This window comes from Excalfactoria chinensis, chromosome 3 (assembly GCF_039878825.1).
Source record: "Excalfactoria chinensis isolate bCotChi1 chromosome 3, bCotChi1.hap2, whole genome shotgun sequence".
NCBI classification, from domain to species: Eukaryota; Metazoa; Chordata; class Aves; order Galliformes; family Phasianidae; genus Excalfactoria; species Excalfactoria chinensis.
In genome coordinates, this window is record NC_092827.1 from 102,453,632 (window position 1) to 102,476,410 (window position 22,779).

The 22,779-nt window shown below is 39.4% G+C and overlaps 1 protein-coding gene across 7 annotated transcripts in view; it reads left to right on the plus strand.

Moving 5' to 3' along the window:
- EML6 (EMAP like 6) overlaps positions 1 to 22,779 on the plus strand; it is a 119,600-nt gene that overhangs the window by 91,876 nt on the left and 4,945 nt on the right. For 3 of the 7 annotated variants that reach the window (XM_072333706.1, XM_072333707.1, XM_072333709.1), the window contains 13 exons: positions 10,389 to 10,467; positions 11,656 to 11,785; positions 12,889 to 12,987; positions 14,338 to 14,358; positions 14,762 to 14,935; positions 16,009 to 16,217; positions 17,925 to 18,082; positions 18,317 to 18,431; positions 18,963 to 19,151; positions 20,205 to 20,377; positions 20,955 to 21,117; positions 21,509 to 21,612; positions 22,497 to 22,650. In XM_072333706.1, coding sequence (XP_072189807.1) covers positions 10,389 to 10,467; positions 11,656 to 11,785; positions 12,889 to 12,987; positions 14,338 to 14,358; positions 14,762 to 14,935; positions 16,009 to 16,217; positions 17,925 to 18,082; positions 18,317 to 18,431; positions 18,963 to 19,151; positions 20,205 to 20,377; positions 20,955 to 21,117; positions 21,509 to 21,612; positions 22,497 to 22,650 — 1,768 coding nt within the window. Of the gene's footprint in view, positions 1 to 4,036; positions 8,749 to 10,388; positions 10,468 to 11,655; positions 11,786 to 12,888; positions 12,988 to 14,262; positions 14,359 to 14,761; positions 14,936 to 16,008; positions 16,218 to 17,924; positions 18,083 to 18,316; positions 18,432 to 18,962; positions 19,152 to 20,204; positions 20,378 to 20,954; positions 21,118 to 21,508; positions 21,613 to 22,496; positions 22,651 to 22,779 lie in introns of those variants that run through there. The other 4 variants (XM_072333708.1, XR_011903259.1, XM_072333710.1 and 1 more) reach the window with 4 other exon arrangements.

Below are 22,779 nucleotides of genomic sequence, written 5' to 3' on the forward strand. Positions count from 1 at the left end.
TTTCAACAAAGATGCAGTATGAATCTTCATGCTTTTTGTTGAGTATTTATGTTAAATATTGGTCCATAACCCATTTCTCTTCCCTTCTTTTAAGGATATTTCTTTCAATTCATTTACTCATTTGCAGTCTTTGTTTCTCCATTTTTCTGTAAAAAGTCAGTTTCGTATTGCCAAAATGTGGATGTGTTGAGAATGAATTGAAAACTTAAAATTTTCCTTTTTTGGATATACTGCTTAATTATTATTACATGCCAAGTAGCAAGTACCAGTAGTAGGATGGACACGTTGTAAGCCAAAAACTTTTCTACCTTCCAGCTGCTTTATTCTGTCTTGATGCAAAAGCAAATGCAGAATGAGTGTAATTGACCGACTAAGCTAGACTTATAGTTGGTTTTTGCTAGTGAATTACCAACAATACAAGCATTAGTTTTTTTCTGCAGCTTCTCAGCACTACTTTCAGTCTAGGACTGAAAATCACCGCAGCCCCTAGGAACTTTTCCTTCTCTAATTCCTGTCCATGTGTTTGCTGTCTGATGCAAGTGAGTGCCCTGTTTCTTGGAGACTGCCTCACTCTGTCATGTATTCTTCAGGCATTGTAACTTTTGAGTCTGTCCACAGTCCTGTGCTACACAAGCTGACACAGTTGAATGTGCTTTGTTGCTGTGGAAAAAGGCACTCCTTAAAATAAATATACCCACAAAGCAGCATGTAATGAGGAAAATGTGGTGTCCAAACCTACAAAGTCACACTGGAGCAGGAAGCTCTTCTAGTATGGCCAACTGCTACTTAGCTACCTGTCCTGTTTATAGCTGGTGGTCCTAACTAAATGGGTAGACACCTCTTCGGTGATGAGGTTGCCTTACACTTCCATAATGATTTTCATAATGCTTGTACATAAAATACAATACTATTGGAAGGAATTATCCATCCCATAAGAGAACAAGAAGGTAATTTTTAGTGTTCTCTGTATCTTTTTCCTCCATAATATCCCTATATAATCAACAGGTTTGTGTAGTACATTTTAAAATAGCTTGGAAAAAAACACTGAACTATCTTTACCATCTTTTTTCCTAAAGAATCACAACTATTATCATTTTATTTTATATACACTCTTTTGGTTTCAGTTACTTTAATATAATGGCACTTTCAGTGTTTGGAATTTGCTGTTCTGATGAGTTTGTCAGAAATTCTCTTACCTTTCATATGTGGCTTGTTAGGAAAAGAAGTATTTGCTTCCTTCTCTTCATCCAGTTCATATAACCTACTAGAATTTGTAGCCAAATAATTAGAGGGGAGAAAATTCATGGTGAAACGTAGCAAAAGTACAGTTTCTGGGCATACTGTGTTGGGATAGGGCTTTAATTTGTGGGAAGTGGTGGGTTTTGGATGCAGAAAGTTGGGATTAATGTTTTGGCTACTGCATTTGTCAAAGACTTCAACTTTTGACCATGGCTGTGGTCATAAATTTGCGCAATTTATCCCAAATCTTGACACTCTCAATTATGAGTGTTTCAGGACGAAGCTGACTTTTCTCAAAGACATTCGAATTATGAGTTAAGTTTCATAACTGTGCCAGATTTCATCTTTTCTGAGGATACAAAGAATGCAGCAGCTAATGCAATATTTGTCTGACTGTGGTCTAAAAGCTTCCTGAAAGCTTCTCCTTCCCCTTTTGAGGGTCCTAAGTGACAGCTGATTGAGCCAAACAAAATAAAAAGCCTCTGAATATTCAGCTGTCAGTGTCCAGGAAAGGTTCTAAATCAACAAGTCTTCAAGATGTGTAGTCCTGAAGTATCTGTGAGCTAGCATCAAGTAACATTGATGCCAGTTTGAAAAGCTTTACTTTTTCTGCAAAGGCATTGCTGAAGTAGCCTTTCCCAGTTGCTTCAGATATGAAGAAGGAAACCAAGAAGGATGTATTCCATTCTCTTTCAGGCAGGTATATGGGAAACCCTGGTGGTCTTTTGAGGGGAAAAATTGTCTGAAGAAAATATTCCAAATCCAAAATCTTTCTTCTTTATAATTGTGTCATATATCTTCATCTATATGAAGACTCCAAAATGGGTCTGTGAAGGTGGCGAGACACTGAACAGGCTGGCCAGCGAGGCTGTGGATACCTCCTCCCTGGAAGCACTCAAGGCCAGGCTGGATGGGGCTGTGAGCAGCCTGGTCTAGAGGGAGATGTCCCTGCCTGTAGCAAGGGGCTGGAACTAGATATCATAGAAGGTTCCTTCCAACCCAACCCATTCTACGAACCAAGAATTGTGCATCTGTTGGGATTTGCATACTACAAATGCTCCGAGATCTTTACATATTGTGTACATTTTGAAAATTATGTTACGAGGCCAGTCAAGTTCAAAGGATTGAAATAATCACAAGGCCTCAAAAACAACCATTTTACTTCACTGCAAAAGCAGTCCCGATCTAAGAAGAAAGAAGTATCCCCACTTACTGTGTTTTCATTATGTGTCTGAGAAAGCAGAAGAGAAATTCTGAGTTTTCACTGGTATAGGGTAGAAACAAATTAAACAAATTAAGTCTAAATTAGAAAATGAAAAAGGAAAGATAAAAACAGGAATGTTTCCAGCTTCCAGCAGAGAAGGTTAGCTGGAACTGTTGCTTTGAACAACATCTTGGGAGCAAGGACTTTAAGCTCGCTTTATTCCTTTCTTTAAATGGTAATATTTCAAAGGTAAATTGTTGCTGAACAAGTTACTTCCTTGCTTATAAAACACGAATGTATTTCAAACGTGATGTGATGCCTAGTAGGCAGTTTTGGTTCAAGAAGATGGCTGTTTTGTTTTCCTCTTTATTGTAGCTAAATTTTGTCTAACAGGGAATTTGACTTTTGTGTTTGCTAGAGTAAGCTTTCAGGACTTAGTGTGCCCCCAGTGGCGCAGTGGTATAAGCTGCTGCTTGCGGCAACGGAGGGCCCGGGTTTGAATCCCCCCTGTGGTGCACGGGTAGAAGTGCTGCTTCGCTACACGGGGCTCGAAACCCGGGAGTTGGACTCGATGATCTCTAAGGTCCCTTCCAACTCACACGATACTATGATACTATGACTCTGTTAAGAATGGTATGTCTGAAAAACTCCAAAGTACATTGTGTCTCTGAAAATAACAACTGGTGGTACCATTTGGGGAGAGTTTTGTCTAGAGCTGTGTTATATCTCTTGCCAAGATGCAAGTATATGGATGAGAGCTGATATGGGCAGTGCTAGGTTTTGAAGGGAAAGGTTTGCAACAACCACCATCTATCTGGAAAAGAACCAACAATTTACAAGTGACTTTCTGCAAATCAATACAAAGACTTTGTCTTTATGCCGAAAGAGAGGAGCCAGCGGCTTTTGTCTCTGCTCTCTCACATGACGGGAAGAAGGGTAGGAGAACAGGTTTAGAGGATAACTGTGACTTAGAGCAGCTGCTCTGGACCCTCTTTTACTGCTTAGCATGTGTTCTGTGCTTAGCATAATCCAGCAAGATAAAAAGGAAATCTCTATTATGTGGACCATCTGCAGAAAGTTGGGCCCCTAAGCAAAGTCAGGGGAGAAATCTCATGATTGTAAAGGCCAAAAAACTCAGAGATGATGATCATAGGGATAATATTAAGTAGTTGCCTTAGAAAAGAAAATGAAAGCCCTTTATCAAATGTACTTCTCCTATCTTGTTTGCATAAGAAAATAATGATCATTCTGCACACGTCTTTGGGGGAGTAGACTTTACCTCAAGGATTTGAAATAAATTGTGGTCTAGTATTTTCGTGACGAGCTTTATTGTTGCTGCCAGCAGTTACATCTTTAGGATGGAAAAGAAACAGGAGAGAGAAGTCTGAGTAACAATATTTAAATATGTTGTGGTTGTATTAGTTGGTGCATTTGGTTAAGATAATTAATTGATTGTTGTTTCTCTCTCCCCAACCTTCTTGTTTTCTTCTTCTCCCTTTCCATGTCTGTCCTCCTACCCTCCCCCCCACCCTTATTTTTCTTTTCCTTTCTTGCTCCTCTGATTGGCATCCTCTTCCTTGCTCCACCTGTAAGATACAGAAGTGGGGTGCCAATGAGAGGTGCTGCAGGAGCAGTCTCACGGTGTGGGAGCTCCAAGAGCAGTGCTCCCACACCGCGGGACCACTTGGGCACTGGTGGGACTGTCCCAGACAATCCAGGACAATTGTAAGCTATACTGTGTGTTGTGTAGGAATTGTGCTTTATTTCATACAAGGGCTAACTTTTGAACTGGGACCATTTTAGCTGGCTAAGAACTCATGAAAAAAGAAGTAAAACAGGCTTGCATAAAGACTGTATTTCTGTTACTAATACAAAAGGCAAAGATTTATTTGCATTTTGCATTCTACTAACCACTAACATCTATCCTGTGTTTGCAGCTTTCATTTAGTTTGATTTGCATGACTCTACATAAACTGAAAACTCTTGTAACATACCTGGTGGTGGAAAACCCTGTTAAGCAAGTTGAATGTGTAGAAAACAAAAAGCAGCATTAGCATGTTTGTCTACTTTTTGGTTTTCTTAACATACAGCATGTCTCACTTTCTGTGAGTTACCTCGTCTCAAGCCTGTTCCCATGTGCTGTTGTGCATCATTTGTAATCATATGTTCTGACCAGAAGAACTCATGTTTTCTCTCTTCAAACGCTATTCTATTGATTATTTATTTACAAGAATGTAAGCTGACATATAAGCTTCCAAAGTAGCCCCCACAGGTGGTGAATACTAGCTTTTGTACCCAAAATCAAATCATTGGACATATGGTTACAAAATCTGCTCATGCACTTTTACATGCACATTTTTATAGGTGCAGTGTAAAAGCTTTAAATGTGAATCTGTGTTGCATTGATGTGTAGATGAGAATAATTCAAAATGTGTCTGGAAAAAGGTATGTGAGGAGGGGAGGCAACTGGCTTATTTCAGTAGGAGTCTGGTGCTTGTGAGTGAGTAGAGTCCTATAGAAAATTCGCTTTTAGTTTCTCACAGGATTATGTCAAGTTAATGCATCCTAAATGTATTTGGCAACATTCTGGTTTCATCACAGTTGTCCCCAGGGCTTGAACACACTGTGACTGATCATTTTGCTGTCCCTGCCAACCTATTGAACTCAGAGTTAATCTCGCTTCTCCCACAGGTCAGCAGGAAGCTGGCCCAAAGGTTCTCTGTATTTGTGTGACTCTTAGTGGGTGTGCAATTGCAGGATGGCGGTGTTGTTGCAACGCACATCATGCTATGACCTTTCTCTGTCTAAACTTGAGAAATGCTCTCAGCTCTGAGATGGATGTGAAAAATTCAGGTGTTTGAGAGCTTCTTGCTGTATGGACTGTATTCCAGGAAGGATCTAAGGAGTATTGTTTCTTATACAGCTTAGATTTTGTTACATGGGGGAAAGATACTAATGTGCCTACTTCTGATGCTTATACCTCCGGCCCCAAAGTTCTCAGTATACTATTGGTCAAATGTTTTTACTTAAACAAAAAGCAGAGCTAACAAATGTCAGAATTTATGTAAGGAATAATGAAAAAAAAAACTGGAAAAACCTCTTCCTTTCAAACACACTCATAAGGAGGTCTAAGAAAGGAGAGACTTTATAGAATGTCATAAGATTAAGTTAATACTAATGCCTTCATATGTATGGAGAGAGTTTTCCAGAAGTCTCAAGATTTCAGATATTCTACACTTTTTTATATCTAAGATATCTATTAGATTTCGCCTCAAGCATTGTACAGCATGTTCCCTGGTTTGACAAACAGGTGGCTGTGGGACCACGTCTGAGCAGTGTGCTGTTTGTGACGGACTACAACCAGGCTGTTCTACAATGGCCGTTTAGATTAAAAGCTTTACGAGACATTTAGAACCAAGAACTTGTCCAAAATGTGAAAGCCTTCAGATTTCATTCAGAACTGATTATACTTGTTATTAACCTGCTTTTCTGCTCATTTCACATTTGGAGGCTGACCTCGAATGATATGTGAATGCAGTGACTACATTCCCTTACAGAAATATCAAATTGGCTATCTATCACCACCATTTGTTCTGCAGTACCTTTTCGGTTTTGTTGGTTTTTTTAAAGAGTGCATCAGCATACATGTAAAATCATAAATATTACCGTGCTAAGGTTTGAAAAACAAGTTAGGTTGCAGTTTCTATCTCCCTCTGCTTTTGTTTCAGTTTTTCTTTGGTTCCACTGTATGAAGAAGCAGGATATTTTCATGTTGTCTGCAAAACGTAAGGGAGAAGTAACAGCAGGAAAAGTGGTATACAGAACTCCTGTGTATGTTGAGATGAGAAAATCCAAAGATTAAGGATTCACAGAATCTATTACGACAGCCAGGATTTTTACAGCAGTTTGGTGGCTCTCGGGAGTCCCATTCTTGTCAGCTAGTGAAAATGTACTTTTAAAAGCCACTTTTGTGGTTTTTTTCCTTCTGAAATGAGCAGTTTGTTTTTATATTTATTTTATTTTTCTTTTTAACCTTGGGCTTTAAATCTCTTGTCCAAGCAAACCTTACGGTACCAAATTGTCCCTCCTTACTTTGACCTTTGCTTTCTCTTCCTGGGAGCAGTCCTTGCTCATTTTTACTTTTGCTTAGCACCCAAGTATATTCCCTCCAGTTAACAGCCATCCCAGTGCACATGTTAACCTCCCATTTGGACTCTCTTCCGCGCCTCTTTTGCTTGTTCCTGCTGGGCCCAGGCTGTCACCTTCTCAAGGGCAGGACGTTTTTGTCCATCTCTCAGTTCTCCAGCCCTCAGTGTTTGTTGCTTTCATGCAGCATTGTTTCTGAATATCCAATTCTGTTCCCATTGGCCTCAGAACAGAATATTTGCATTCCTGCCAACTTGTGGGGGATGCAGACAGTGTGTCTCTTCAGAAAGCAGCTCTAAAAACAAGAGCTGGTCATCCACATCCATGAAATATATCATAATGCTTTCCTGGGTCTTCTTTCTCCTGTAATTTCTGTCTAAAGGCATTTGACTCTTTTACTGCATGGGCACCCTGTTCTCTAAGATCACCAGTTCCTGAAGTTGCCCCATTTCTCAAGCCCTCATCCCTACCCCATTTCAGCCAGCTTCTGCTGTGCCCATCTGCTACTCTGTCCTCGTGCTACCCATTTACCCCACTCAGGATTTAGGCTCCTCGTCTTGGCCATTTCAAGTAGCCTTATTGGGAAAGTGAGAGGGAGTGAGTTGTCACTTGCACCTTCTTATATTCTGGCATTAAGGCCCATGATGGGAGAGGGTGAGATTTGCTCAGTTTAAATCTGGAGTTAACTCACTGCTGTATAACCATGTGTACTTGTGTAAGCGTATTATCAAGATAATCAGCAGTAACAGAAATGTTCTTTGTTGTATTCACAGTACTTTGAGAAGTGAAAGCTCTCTAATGTCTGACTGTGTCTTATCTTCCCTGGAACTCATTCATCCCATAACATAATATAAGCACATTTACTTTACATTACTGAAAAGAAACCGTTAATACTTGTATTATGTTTTAACTTGCTTTCCTTTGGAGGCAGGGAATTGTCAAGTAAGTACTAACAACACAGCATAGAAAAAGCACAGATTGCTGTGAATGTACAGTGCAGATTGCATAGGCCATAAGGGGTAAATATATGTAATTTCCTACAGCACGAATGTCTTGTCTTGATACTGCCATCCTATGTATGAAAATAAATTAGGTGTAGTCACAGATTTGTTAAAAATGAAGATCAAATTGATGCTGCTTTACATTTCTTTTACTGAGGTGATTATAAGGCAATGAATGTGTGTATATATATATATACATGTATGTGTATATATGAATGCACACAACATTCGTGTTTGTGTGTGTGAATAAGTATATATTTAAGTACGTGTGTGTGTGTATGTTTCCAGATTAAATCTCATGTTTACTATGTAGTGATTATCCATCGTGTCACGGTGGCAGTATTCTATGCTTTCATGAAAAATTTTGTCTTGCTACTGTCATAAACTCTAGAAGATATGCCCAGGTAAAGAAATGTAAAAGTGATCCATCTAAAAGTACACTAAAACAGAAAACAGAGCAGGAAGCATACAAGGAAACAATCTATTCTTTTCATAAGTGCTGGCTCAAAGGCCTTGGTAAATTTGGGTTGAAGTGGTGTTTGCTTTTCTAGCATCACATAATGTTTTTATTCTGTAAAACAGTTGAGTTTTGCAGTAACTTCCTCCACCCCTTCTCTACTGGTGATTGCACTGCTATTGGCTCCAGTTACCACTGGTGGTTATGTAACAACTTGACTGACCACTCTTGGAGAAAATAAAAGTACTTGTTTCCCTGTGAACAGCAAGTACAAGCTGTCCCTGTACATAAGTTGGCCTACCAATGAACAATTATTAGGCTAAATTGCAACTGAGCTAGGAGGGAAAACAAGCATCCATTGTGTGAAACTTAACAGTGCTTATGAGGCTGCTAAGTTTCTACCAGTTTCCATCCCTGTCAAGCACCTGAAAATAAAGAAACGCATGGAAGCACATTCTGCTTCAGTATAAAGTGTGCAGGAAGCAGTGATGTATCTTCTTTCCCCTGCCCTGTCCTGTAGAATCTTGCGTTAAGAATATACCCAGGAATGCCAGGGTATGGTATTTTTGAATTTTGTAGACTGGTGCACTCTTTAATTTCTGTTTTAGTTTTTGCTGGCATGCTTGAATAGCATGTTTTGTGCCACAAGGGAATGACTGTTCAACTCTAGAAATGTTTGTGCATGAGTAAAGTGATCAGAAATGTGCCTAAACTGTATTAAGTTTTTTCCTTGGCTTTGTTTGCTGCTTACAAGGGGATCAAGGTAAATATTTTACTCTCTTAATGTCACAAGATCTAATGTACTTTCCCAGTATTAGTGAGTTTGTTTGCTTGAGAAGTGACTTTGTTTTTGGTCTGCTCTGTCTTTTTTAGAGCCCAGCTTTTCATGCTACTTACTCCTGCAATATAAGCCATGCAACAGCATGTTCTGGCTATGTATTTCATCAGTTGTTGTCTTGAAGAGCTTTCATAAAATTGCAGTTCCAGATAAATCGGCTCTCTTTAAAGCAAAAGGGATTTCATTCTTCTGCAGTCATTTTTGCAAAACAGGAATTAATACAATCACAGTAGAAGAATAAACCAATCTAATTTTCTTAGCATATAAAATTTATATGGTTTGTTAATGTTTAAAATCTTAAACTGTGAAAAAATGCTTTCCAGATTCATGCCTAGATTAAATAAATTGAGTCCTGCTGTTTTGTTTTGCATTTCACTTATAGAACCCTGTTGTTTAACCCCGTCCCCAGAATCTGCTGTTAGAGTTTAATGGCACAAACAATTTTTGTATGAATAACAGCAGCCACTGAGCGATGTTCTGGAGCAAGCATTTAACCATAATATCAATTTTGATTCTTTTGCTATCACTTCTTCTACCCTGACCTTCTTGCCAGATCCATATTTCATCTAAAAGCTGAACAAACATGATGAAGGTCAAATTTCTTGGGGAAACTGTGCTGGTAATCTACTGCAATGTTCTGGGTCTCTGCTGCTGCCGATAGGGTTAGAATTTAGCCCTCTTTAACTCCTGTTAGCTGAAGGGGAGAGCCATTGTGCTCTTAATAATCATCCTGAGTGAAACCAGTGCAACAGGATTGTGTTAGATATGAACTTCTGTGGGCCCAGAAGTGACTCTTGGTTTTTCTTAGAAGGATCAAGCTGAATATCCCCTTTGCTGCCTCCCTTTGTTCATATATATGTTCACTGTAGCCTGTGGACTTCCAGTGAGTGCCTCTCATAGAAGTAAATGTTATCTGTCTTTAAAAAGACCATTTACACAAATAATTTTTTTTTTCAGTCTATGTTTCCCATTTGTCTTTTTAGTTACTTTCAGCAAATGCTTTGCTACCATTAGTCTTTGTTAAATTCCCTCAGTAAATGACTTACACAGACTAGAATGTAATACTTTTATCTTTAATGTGATTTTGAGGTGATTTTAATACTGCCAAGTCAAGGCTTTATGATGGGATTTCTCAGAAGAAGCAAGGCTGGGGAAAGGTCAGCTGCCAGCTGTAGAAAGTCTTTTAGATAGTTCCTAAAAGCAACAGTTCACTGTCAGCCAGTATTCAAGGATTTTCCCAAGGATTTAAATCATTAGAATTTAAATAGTAATTTTAGGTGGTCTGTTCTGTAATTTCTCCCCAAAATCGACATCAATGTTGCTCCTGCTCTCCCAATCAAAATGTGTATGATTCCTCTGTGTATTACAAAGCCCTAAATATAGGTATCAAACACGTGTAGTTGCAATTGGCTGTTCTCTGTAAAACATGTGCTGTGGTTTTGCAGGTTTTGTTTTGCTTTCAAACATATTGATGGTCTTCTCTTTTAAACACGTTTCTTTCAGGCCACCAGTTAGCAGAGCTGCTCCTCAGCCTGAAAAACTGCAAAAGAACAGCATCAACAAAAAACGAAAACTGGTTGAGGTCAGACTTAGTTGTTTTTCGTTTGCTTTAGAAGTAATGTGTGCTGGGTCCCTGTTGTGAGAGTAAGTGAAGTTGTACATAGGTAAAAGAAATAAAATGTGCTCTCAGAACTCCTAGCAAACTCCAAAAGACATGATAGCCAGCAACCCATGTCAGAAGGAACTTCAGATTCAGATACAGAAGCATACCTGTAATATCAGACCTCCCTGAATCCAAAATTTGTCTCTGAGTTTGAATAATAGGTACAGCTGAGGTGTATGTTTAGCCACAGCAGAGCGCACTCTCCAGTGGAAATATAGCCAGAAGCTTCATTTTTCATGTGCACCATTATGTGCATGCTTTTGAATGATGAAATTTGCTAATTCATTTTGGAATGTACCCTTTCCTCACACTGTAGGCCCTCCCCAGCTATTTGGAACATCCATGAAATATATGCTGAGAAAGGAACGTTCTGTGGACTATGTGGACTTTGCACCAGTCGTTTGGTCTGTCAGTATTAGTCAAATTGTTCAAAGTAGGATGGAATTATGTTAGGGACAGATGCATTAGCTCTGTCTTCTGGGCTAGAACAGCAACTTTAACAGCAATCCATTACCCACCACTGTTTTTCTGGAGGAAATGTCTTTGATGGTTCCTCTTTGTAAGATGAAATGCCCAAGATGCCTCCGATTAATGTTTTAATGATGAAGATGCTTGTTGCCTGTCATTGCTTCTTATAAGGACCTTGGTGTCAGAATTCTATTAAAATGTGACTGTTTATGAAAATGATTTTTGAAGACTCTTGAAGTAGAAGTAAGTGTGTTGGCAAATAGCTGCTCAATGTAGATATTAAAACATAATGGGAAGATTAATAAATTGGACCTTTTTTAAAGTTGCATGTATTTTGAATGGAAATGAAATGAAATATTCAGATCGGCTGAATTATTAAGGAAATAATAATGGTAAATGCTTTGCCTTACTTGACGGATGATAGCTTTGTATATAGTCTGTGAGAATGTCATGCCTCAGTAAGTAAGCAGAAGAAAGAGGGATAACTGATTAATTGTTGTTTAATTATTCTGTTGCTTGGACAAGATGTTTGTGTCTTGTGTAGTAATTACCTGAGATCTTCACTTGCGTGATTCAAACTCTTTAACCTCTTTGTTCTTTATTTCACTCTTACTCTGTTTTTCTGTTTTACTTGACTAGGAGCTGGCTTTAGACCATGTCTTTGGATACAGAGGATTTGACTGTCGCAACAACCTTCATTACCTAAATGACGGTGCTGATATTATTTTCCACACAGCTGCAGCAGGCATAGTGCAAAATCTTTCTACTGGTAATTCAACTTGCAACAGTACCTTGAGATAAAAACAACTGTAGGAGTGAAACATTCCTGCAACTCCTTCATATTTTGTATCTTCTGAAATAATGGGAAGAAATTGAGATGGCTGTCAAGTTCTTTTATTAAGGTCATCCTGTTAAGCCACCCAACTCATTTTAGTAGGAAGCGAAATACTAAGCAGTTCTATTTCTGCAGATGTGCCTTTCTAAACTCCACAATGAGGACAGGAATGGTTTCTTAGGTTGCATGGCATATGAGATGTTAAAGTACTTCTCACCATTTTAGGAGCAGTAATTGTTCCATTTTGAGTTATTTTACCAAAAACATGCTCCAGGGAAGGATTCATTTCTATGCAATACGATGTGAGTAAATTGCTCTTCAGGAGTAGAAATATTCCCTGCCTCTTTGGGTAGTGACAAAAACCTACCAACTTATCTTGCCCTCAGTTGTAGCACTGACATCCTCATGCTCTTCACATAGCTTAAGGAACAAGCCAGGAATTAAAGGAATTCTGGCAGTATATTATTCCCTCTTGGTCCTCTGTGGCACCAAATAGTGACAGCAGTTCACTCAGCTCTGCTGCCAAGGAAAGGCAGAAATAGATGGTGTCTCATCTGCTGACTTCTGGGGACTCCATACCCTGCACAGCCTCAGGCCTGTTGAACTGGGAACACTGTCCCAGCTGTTCTTCCTGGCCTTCCCATTGGGAGGGGCGCAGAGCAGAAACTTCCCAGGGTTTAGCTCTCTGCTTTTTTTCCTATTTAATCCTTCGATTAAGGGGAGAGCTGGTCTGTGTATTTGCCAGTTCTGCTTTTTTCTTTGGTTACAGATGATTACAGGATGACCCTTGAGCTAAATACTGATAGCTAATTGACCAATCCTGCTTTTTCATATATATGCATTAATGGTTATTCACAGCTTGTTTGGTAATGGTGCCTGGAAGTGAAAGCAAAGCAGCTCTCAGCATACTTATTGCTCTCTCCTGTGCATCCCCTAGAGCACAGCATGAGCATACCAGCAAGCTGATTAAATATTCTTTGCTTCAATGGTGGTTCTTTGAGTCTGTTGTGAATAAAACCACATTTGAATTTTATTAGGAAGTCAGAGCTTCTACCTGGAGCATACTGATGACATTCTCTGCTTAACTGTGAATCAGCACCCAAAGTACAAAAACATTGTGGCTACCAGTCAGATCGGTAGGTGACTCCATGTTACAGTGTCATGTGCAGAAGTTGTCAGGGGCACTGATTTATTTTGGGCTTTTCTAAATAGAATTAGTACTGGGATTTACCACTGTCACTGTACACGTTGTTTTTTGGTTTATTTTTTTCCATTTGATTTGAGGAAAATTCTGAAGCTTAATTATCTCCTTGTGATTTCAGTCTACCTGCAGCAGTTTCATCTCTGATTGTCACTGGATTTTTAGAGTTCATTGTATTGTAAGAATATTTCAGAAAACAAGTTTTTGAACAGCACTAAATCTGCTCATTAATATGTAATCACAAGCATTACAGGATTTCCTCTTTTTTTCCAGTATCCAAAGCACTGATTAGCCATAAAACACTTAGCTGTGAAAATAGAATGATGACCGTTTCCTTTGCAGAAATTCCAAACTAATACAAAAAAAAAAAAAAAAAAGGGTTAGAGTGGAGTCTCAGCAGAAGTTACGATGCACGTAAAGGCTGATCCTGAGATCGTATGTATTGGTGTGTAATCTACATTAAGGGGTCCCCTGAAATTACAGAGTCACAGAATTGTAGGGGCTGGAAGGGACCTCTAGAGATCGGTCACCAATGCCTTTTGTAGAGGTAAAAGCTGTAGGGAACATTGGGATTATTTGTTCCAGGCCTACAGAGGGATGTGTTGCTTTTCACTTATACCAGGCTAATACTAGAACAATCAATGGAGTCGTTCTGATTCATTTCAGTCTGAAAGGGGTGACTTCTGTAATATGTAGCTTTATAACAAAGATGGAAAATGACAGTAGGTGAAGGCCTTGGCAGACCATTTCTGCTGCTTGTATGGAGTGTTGTCTTATCAACTGGAATGTTGAATAAACAAGAGAACATATTCATACAGTCAGAACCTTGGTTCTGAATACTGATTTCTGTGACCCAAAGCAGGTGACTTAAAGCCTGTCCTTTAATTCCATCAGGAAGAGCCCATGAAATCAGTGTTTCTGATTTTGGTTAGGATTGTGGATCATTATAGGTTTATATTAGTTTTAAATTTAGCAATCTTTAAGAACTGCATGTCTTTACCATTTCCTTTAAGTACTATTTTTAAAACTGAGAAGTGCTAAATATTGTTGCGATGTTTGTGTATAAAAGATAATATACTCAAAATTAAGCTCAACAATATTCATGCTTATTTGTTTTGTTGATTTAATCCATATCCATTTTCAAACTTTAATTTTTAATTTATTTATTATTTTTTTTCTACTTCTGGTGCTGATGCTGGCATCATGGCAGCATTAGAAACATGACTTACTTCACTTATTGTTTTCCCTTGGTGCTTCCTCATTTGCCATTGCTCTCACAATGCAGGTGATATGACAGAATTTTCAGGTAAGGCTGATTTGTTTGTGAATTCCAGTCAGCAGAGTTACGTAAAAGTTTCATGTTACCTCACTGTATCTGTGTCAATTGCGGATACAAGTGGAACATCTACAGATGATTTTCTTTTGCATGAGGTTCTTCATAATTGTTACGTTGTTCTTTTGGCATTTGTCTTATTTCACGAGATGCAGTAATTTCCCTGTGTTGTTTTTCTTTTCATGACATTGTTTTTTTTGTTTTTGTTTTTTTTTTTTGTGTGTGTGAGTACTTTTAATCTTAAAAAAAAACCAACAACAACAAAATAATACTTAAGTGTTTGTTTAGGTTAAATGTTCTTAGAAAATGCATATTTTGCACTGAAGCTTTCAAGATGCTGAATTAATTCTCTTTTAATGCATCTTTTTCCATGTAGGTACAACTCCCACAATTCATGTATGGGATGCTATGAGTAAGCAAACAATTTCAATGCTACGTTGCTTCCACACCAAAGGAGTCAACTACATTAACTTCAGTGCAACAGGCAAACTTCTGGTCTCAGTGGGCGTGGATCCAGAACACACCATCACAGTGTGGAGGTGGCAGGAAGGTACTCTGGAGAACACGTTTCTTCAACCTGGCAGATCTGTGTGCAGTTGTTTCCTCCTCCTTTCAAGTCATTGGCATAAGTTTATGTTCTTACTCTGAGTGAAGCAGCTCCCTAAAAGTCCCAGAATTATTTGAAGGAAGAGAATAAAGTGCTAGAAAATATCAATAAGAAAATAAGCTTTAAACTTCTATTGTAAACAGAAATAAGGAGATGACATTCAACATATAATTCCATGAAATTAAGGGGAAGTGTTTTCTTTTTATGCTGAAAATGCTCGGATTTGAAACTCTGCAGTAGTTAGGCCTTTAAGAAGTCACTTCCAGACAATGGAATTGAGAGGAGAGGGAAAGTGTCTCAGTTCTCTAGATATTTCCCTGCTTTACTTTGAAACATCCCCAGATTTTTAGAGTTTTCTCTGCACACACCTGTGCTCAGTGCCTGTCTCCTCTACTGCAGGAGCAGGCATTGCATCATCCTGATTGCCATGTTGCATCATTGTTTGGAAACCATCTGACATGCCTGCATAGAGCAGTTAGCTCAGGAAATGCAGCAGTCCTTCTGTGCTTTTAAAGTTCATTAAGAGGAGGTACTGCATAATGGCCTGCTTATCCTGGGATTGGGTTACTTGGATTTTATTCTTGCCTGTGGGGTCTGAGCTCAGATCTCTGAAAGTGTGCTGGCAGTGGCTGTTGTCCTGATACAGCCAACATGCAGGTGCTTGGATGTTTTCAGAGTCAGAGGCACTAACTTCTGAGTGATGCATCCCTTTGTGTTTCGCAGATGGCAACTTGTTGATGATGCTCAATGTTTCAATGGTACTTCTGTACCTGGGAGACAAATTGTGCTATTAATATCCTAGGACTGTCAGCTGTAGTAGAATATCCGGGGACCTAGCAAGCTGCGTGAATTAAAATGTTTGCTGCTCTAAATAACACTGGGATATGCTTAGCTTTCGGCACCTGGGACGCAGTTTTCTAATCTAATACGAAATAATTTTGTTTTATAAAATCATACCAGAGCTTATTTTTGCAGATAAGTCTAACTGTATTTTTATCCCTTCCTAATGAAAACAGGGGCTAAAGTTGCTAGCAGGGGAGGACACCTGGAGAGGATATTCGTCGTAGAGTTCCGCCCAGATTCAGACACTCAGTTTGTGTCTGTGGGGGTAAAACACATGAAGTTCTGGACATTAGCTGGCAGTGCTTTGCTGTGTAAGAAAGGAGTCATTGGTTCCATGGAAGATGCCAAAATGCAAACCATGCTTTCTGTTGCCTTCGGAGCAGTGAGTTCAAGTTACTTGCTACAGAATTTTATAATACCTTTTTATTAAAACTGTGTCTGTTTCCTTTGTTGAGATCCAGTACAGTGTGAATGGTGCAAGAAAGTGGGGATCTTGTGTAGTATTTAAACCTCTAATGTGAGACTTGTCCATCTTTAGGTCCTCATTTAATTTTTCTAAACAAGGTTTGGTTTCTCAGTGCATTTCTTTTACTAATTGCAGTGTAATTGATACTGTAATTGTGTGACCTCTTTTTCCACTGACAATGTTGGGTATGACGTGATTCAGCTCATGTTGTCAGTAGATAGGATTTTCCAATATGCTTATTAAGGAGCCATAACACTGTGCTTTAGGCTTCATAATTAAGGAAAACAACGTGTTCAACACACAGTTCAGCTTTTTCTGTTGTTTTCTTAATGGTGAAGCTAACGTGCTGTAAGGAGAGCATTCAAAACCAGCAGACAAACCCTGATCCATTAGCATATGTCATTTGTTCAGGATGTTGTTTCCTTCCTTAAGTGTGTGTCATTAAATCCCACTGGCAATAAGAATGCATGTCACAGGAGCATGAGTAAGTTATACCTAATAGAAGAGGGGCTGTGTATGTACGTTCTGCTTCATGCACCCACAGACTTTTCTCATCTAGGTCCATCTCATGCCAAAGGCAACAGGTCATGCTGGGGTGCAGCTATGCTACATTTTTATCTCTAATGGTCGCAAATTCATTCAGTGAATTCTTTCCACCAGTTTCATGAATAGATACCACTCCTGTTTGTTGCAGAACATGAAATTTCCCTGTGAGCCCTTAGCAAAGGGATTTCTAACATTTTTTCCCTAGTATCTATCAGTAAAGTTGAAGATGATGCTGTATTTAGTTCTTTAAGCTATCAGGGCTTGGCAACACTTTTCCCTCTTCTGCCAAAGAAGAGATGAGATGCTTTTCATTTACATGGAATTTTTCTGTATTTTTCAATACAGCTAAGCCACTTTTCCCCTTCTACAATTGATTAGGAATCATTCGGGATGTTTAAAAGCCACATATTGTTGCTGCAGAGACTGTCCAGGGATCTCAGTTGTACCTTTTCACCTGTGATCGGTCAGCAGCAAGCCTTTCCATTTAGCAGAGCATTCTCCAGAAGCACATTTTCCATGCAGAATACTCACTACTCTTTCCCATTCAGTTATGCAATTGGTATGGTGCTTCAAGTAGATACAAGATTGAGTCAGTTCTGCACTTAGTCTTATGCTTTTTATCTTGCTCCACAGCTGCTGCTCTAAACAGCTTTCCTTGTATTCCCACAGTCTTATACACTTTATTTTCAGTATCTTGAAGCCAGTGGGATTTCCATGGACACATGCTCAAAGAAGAAAGAAATGCCACCTGAAATTCAGTAGTGATAACCTGCTGTCCATCTATGCAGCAGGAGATATGACAGCATATGCCTGGCAGAAGTAGCACATGCATCTGAAAATTCCAAGGTGAAATCCATGAAGTGAATGTGTGCCCTGCACTCTGATCTGTGTTAAATATGGTACCTTGAAGAAACACCATTATAGCACAGTGATTAAACACATTATTCTCAGTGCATATGATTTTAGTTCCTGCAGTTGATTTTTTCACAGGAAATGAAGTACCTAAATAATTTTAATTCAAGCTGCACAAAATTGTGAGATATTTATCACATCAGAGGTTGTTCCTATCTGTTGCAGAATAATCTTACATTTACTGGTGCCATAAATGGAGATGTCTATGTCTGGAAGGACCATTTTCTGGTCAGACTTGTGGCAAAAGCTCACACAGGACCGGTGTTCACAATGTACACCACTCTTCGTGATGGACTTATTGTTACAGGAGGCAAGGAGAGACCGTAAGACATACACTCTTCCTAAAGCACGCAGCTTTCTTCTTTCTCATATCATCTTTATTTAACCAACACAAGACATACTGAATGGTTGCATTATCTGCCACGTTTTTGTTATTTACTTTACGTTACCCTATAGGGTAGTGAGATGTCCTTAGTAGGAAGTAACGGAGATTGATGTAAAGATTTGTTATAGCCCATGAAGGAGACATCTGTGTAACACCATGTTCTGCTTTTCAGCACTAAGGAAGGAGGGGCTGTAAAGCTGTGGGACCAAGAGATGAAACGGTGCCGAGCATTTCAGCTTGAAACAGGGCAGCTCATCGAGTGCGTGCGCTCCGTCTGCAGAGGGAAGGTAAGACAGCCAATATGGCAGACTTGGCAGTGCAGCATGCATTGCTGTATGCTGCTGTTGGTGAAGATTGGCCTGGAGACACAAAGGAGGAAATGGTTCTGAGCCAAGTCTTTGCTGGAAAGGCTCTTGCAGTTCAGACAGTAGCAGAACAGCTGAAGTAGATGTGCACCACACCGGTCTGAGTTTAACACATTGTTTTGACATTTATGTTATTGTCCAGAAGTGACATTAAGTCACCTCAGCAGTATGAGAAGCATGCTGTACCAACTTGCATGTAAACACTTGGACCTGAATACAAATGGCAAGAGGGAAGTCCACTGCCACAACTCAGCAGTAACACCAGAATATGATATCAGATCTCCAGGCACGAACCTATCAGTGCTTTGTCTCCTGTTCTCAAGATTCTGCATGGACAAGCATTATAAATTAGGATGGGCTGTCACAGATATTTCTATCATACTTTGGTATTTTGTGGTATTTGCCTGTTACATTGTCTGAATATAATTTTTTTTTTTTCTTTAATACAAACAGGGGAAAATCTTAGTGGGAACAAAAGATGGGGAAATCCTTGAAGTAGGAGAAAAAAATGCTGCTTCAAACTTATTGATTGACTGTCACATGGAAGGAGAAATCTGGGGCTTAGCGACGCACCCCTCAAAAGACTTATTTATCTCTGCCAGCAATGATGGAACAGCAAGAATCTGGGACCTATGTGACAAAGTGAGTGTTGCTCAATTGAAAAGAATTCCATTAAAAGTGAAAATTTGATACACAGCATGCACTGTTCCAACCCTGTGTGCACCTCTGAGCAGCCAAGTAAAAAGACAGTCGTGTTTGTTGTTCTGGTACGTAGTATTTCCTGCTTTGTGGCCATGTGAAGAAATAAGTCATTGATGAGGAAGCATGCTGCTCTTCCCAAAAGCAAGCTACTTAGATGCAGCTACATAGGTTTGTGCTGACGGAGTGCCTTTTGTTGTGCGTTGTTTCTGACACAATGCTGTAAAAAGCAGAGGTTTTGATCTAAAAGTGCGAACTGGTGCAGTAAGGAGGCATTTGAATTCTGAGCTGACACAGATCTGTGGCTAATATGCAGGTCCTCCCTATAAATTTGCCTCACTAGTGAGCATGTCTCCAACACTTTCAGAGCCTCTCTTTACAATAAGATGACGTGGCATGTATGTAAATCAGGAGTATTTTTTCCCAACATCAAATTGCATTAACCAACAAGAATATTAAAGAACTATAGAAGGATTTCTGGTTATACTAAGCTACGTAAACTTTTCAAAAGCTAATTATTACCTGAGACAGTAGGGATCGCTTTTAATGTCAAAAATCATTAGCATTATTAGTATACTCAGATAATGGCAAAAACATTTTATTTCCATATAGCAAATAGTAAAATAATACAGCGCCTTGCTCAGAAATTGTAGAACAGCCCTCTAGAGAAAATAGGAAATGGATCATCTGTTTTTTTTTTAATCCTTCTTTGATAAGTAGTTTGATTTCCAGTGTCAAAATTGAAGTTATCCTGCGGCAAGATAGCTGCAAATGTGAAACGCCCTTTTCAACTGCACCTCTATTTGAAGTCTTTTTTGCAGCGTATGTCTGGTGGGTGTGATTTTCATGTGAAATTTCAGATTTCTATTTAGAGGAAACTCTACAGAACTTGTTGTTTTTTTTCTGCGTGGCTTTTGTAGTGAGTGTTTGGAAGCTTTCCATTTGCTTGGTGGCTTTCCACGGGAAGGTATGTTGCTGTTGCTTTTGTTCACGCAGAAACTCCTGAACAAAGTCAATCTGGGTCACCCTGCAAGATGTGCTGCCTACAGTCCTGATGGAGAGATGGTCGCCATCGGCATGAAGAATGGAGAATTTGTTATCTTACTTGTTAACAGCCTTAAGGTTTGGGGCAAGAAGCGAGACAGAAAATCTGCAATTCAGGATATTAGGTATGTCCAACAGGTCTGTTGAGCTCTCCAGGTACTCAGCCCTTTCTCTGGAAATAGTCCACATACGGCTAAGTTGATTTCCAAACTTTCTGCAACTCCACATCAGTTGAAGCCAGCATGAAATCGTGAAATGCATTTACTGACTGACAGAAATGACTTTATGGATACCTTCAGCTCATATACCTTCCTAAAGCACACTCTCTTTTTTGTGATTCATTTCTATCTATTGATGATTTGTACACTGTGGAGTTGTGATTCTGGAAAATAATATTTAAATATATTATAAATTTGCAAAACCTGTTCCTTCCTCACAGGGGATTAATGCTGTTCTTCATATCACACTGTGCACTGCATAGAAGTGCACTGTTGACACCATTTAGCAATCTGTGGTGTCCTCTGACTTTCTTATCTGCCCATGAAGCACCAAGTTTGATTTGCATTGAATCTCACTATTGACACAAGGTTTGTCTTGTTTTCCAGTAAAATTAATTTGCCCTATTGTGTTATCATGGGAAGCAAAAGCAAATCTTGCACAGAAGCAGTAAGTTATATCCTCATTCTGTATTTTGTTATCTAGGATCAGCCCAGATAACAGGTTTTTGGCTGTGGGTTCCCAAGAGCATACTGTAGATTTTTATGATCTCACTCAAGGTACAGCCCTAAACCGAATAGGCTACTGCAAAGATATTGCAAGTTTTGTCATCCAGATGGATTTTTCTGCAGACAGCAGGTACATTCAGGTATGTCATGTGTAGGCACAAACTTGTTTCTGTTTCCTGTGACTTGTTACCAGACGTAATGGCAAGATGGATAGCTGAACTCATGTGTGAGACATTACCTTCTTAAATTCTTCTGATTTAGAAAATTGAGCTGAGATAAGCTGAAGAGCATGAAGCTAAAAGAAAAACCATCAGCTGTACAGTGCACGTTGAAACTTGATTGCCTTATCACCCTGGAACTGTTATTCCTTTATATTACATATCAAGTATTATAGCAAACTGGAGAAAAAAAAATGTATCCAAGATGTTTATTTCCTGATACAACTGTTACTGCTATCTCCACTGCATTTCTTTACAGAAGAAATCACTGCTTTTATGGTGAAGTTTATAGCCTTTCCTTTCCTGAATTCAGGTATCAACCGGTGCCTATAAGCGTCAAGTCCATGAGGTGCCACTGGGAAAGCAAATAACAGATACTGCCACAATAGAAAAGATCACATGGGCCACATGGACAAGGTAAAAACAAAACAAAGCAAAGTTAAAAGTTCTGCCTGACTGGAGACAAGTTCAACCTTGTGCACTGTATTGTGTTCTCCATTGAATTGCATACATCATATACGTTGCCATGGTTTGGCAAGCCTGTAAGAGAGGATTACACACTCCATTTCCACAAAGGCCTCTAACGCATGTTTTTCAACACTCTTGAAAATGTTGAAAACTCTTGTTGTGCTCTTACTGTAGAAAGTGGAACAGGCCAGGAGCCCATCTGGCAGCAAACAGTGGGATGATAACACAGGCAGGTTTTAGGTAAAGGTAAATGAGAATCCTCCCATTCTTACTGCTCTGCCATCAAACAAGCTTAAAAATCTGCCCTGAATTACTGATTTCTAAGGGCTCTTGACAGATGATGGGAACAGGGCAGAGGCATGTGATGGTTAATATGTGGGTAAGACAGCAGTAATTACATGGAACCTCAACTAAGGGGAAAACTGCTTCTTTGAGAAATGCTCAGATCCAAAGGAGCGTTCATTTGTTCCACAACTTCAGGGTAAGAGAAGAGAATGTCACTGTAAAAAGCACTGTGAGCAGTTACATATGGGCTCACAAGGACAGGCAAGGCCTCAGAGCTACACAAGTTGCTGCTACAGAATGAGGGAAGTGGTTTCATGGGAGATAAACCTTAGAATGTGTGGTTAGAGCTGGTTTTGGAGTCCCACAACAGGGACACACTGCTGTGATGCGCTCCATCATGGGAGCACGCTCTGTGCTGTTGTTTAGGGGGAGAAGGCTTGCTTTTAAGGAAGAGTTTTCTATCTTTCAGGATGCTGTGCTGCCCTTCCAGGCATCAACAAGAAAGTCTCATGGTCTAATGTTCTTTTTTTAACTTCTTTTTGGAACAGCATTCTTGGAGATGAAGTCATTGGAATTTGGCCGCGAAATGCAGATAAGGCTGATGTCAATTGTGCGTGTGTGACCCATGCTGGCTTAAATATAGTCACAGGAGATGACTTCGGGCTGGTGAAACTGTTTGATTTCCCATGCACGGAAAAATTTGTAAGTGGAGATTTTATTTTCCTTCAGTCTAAGCAGCTTAACTTTCCTCGTCTTCAGATTCCTCAGCGCGTGGCTTTAAGGAGTGCATGGTGCAGCGGGTCAGCTGCAGGCTGCTCCTGGCTGCTGTGG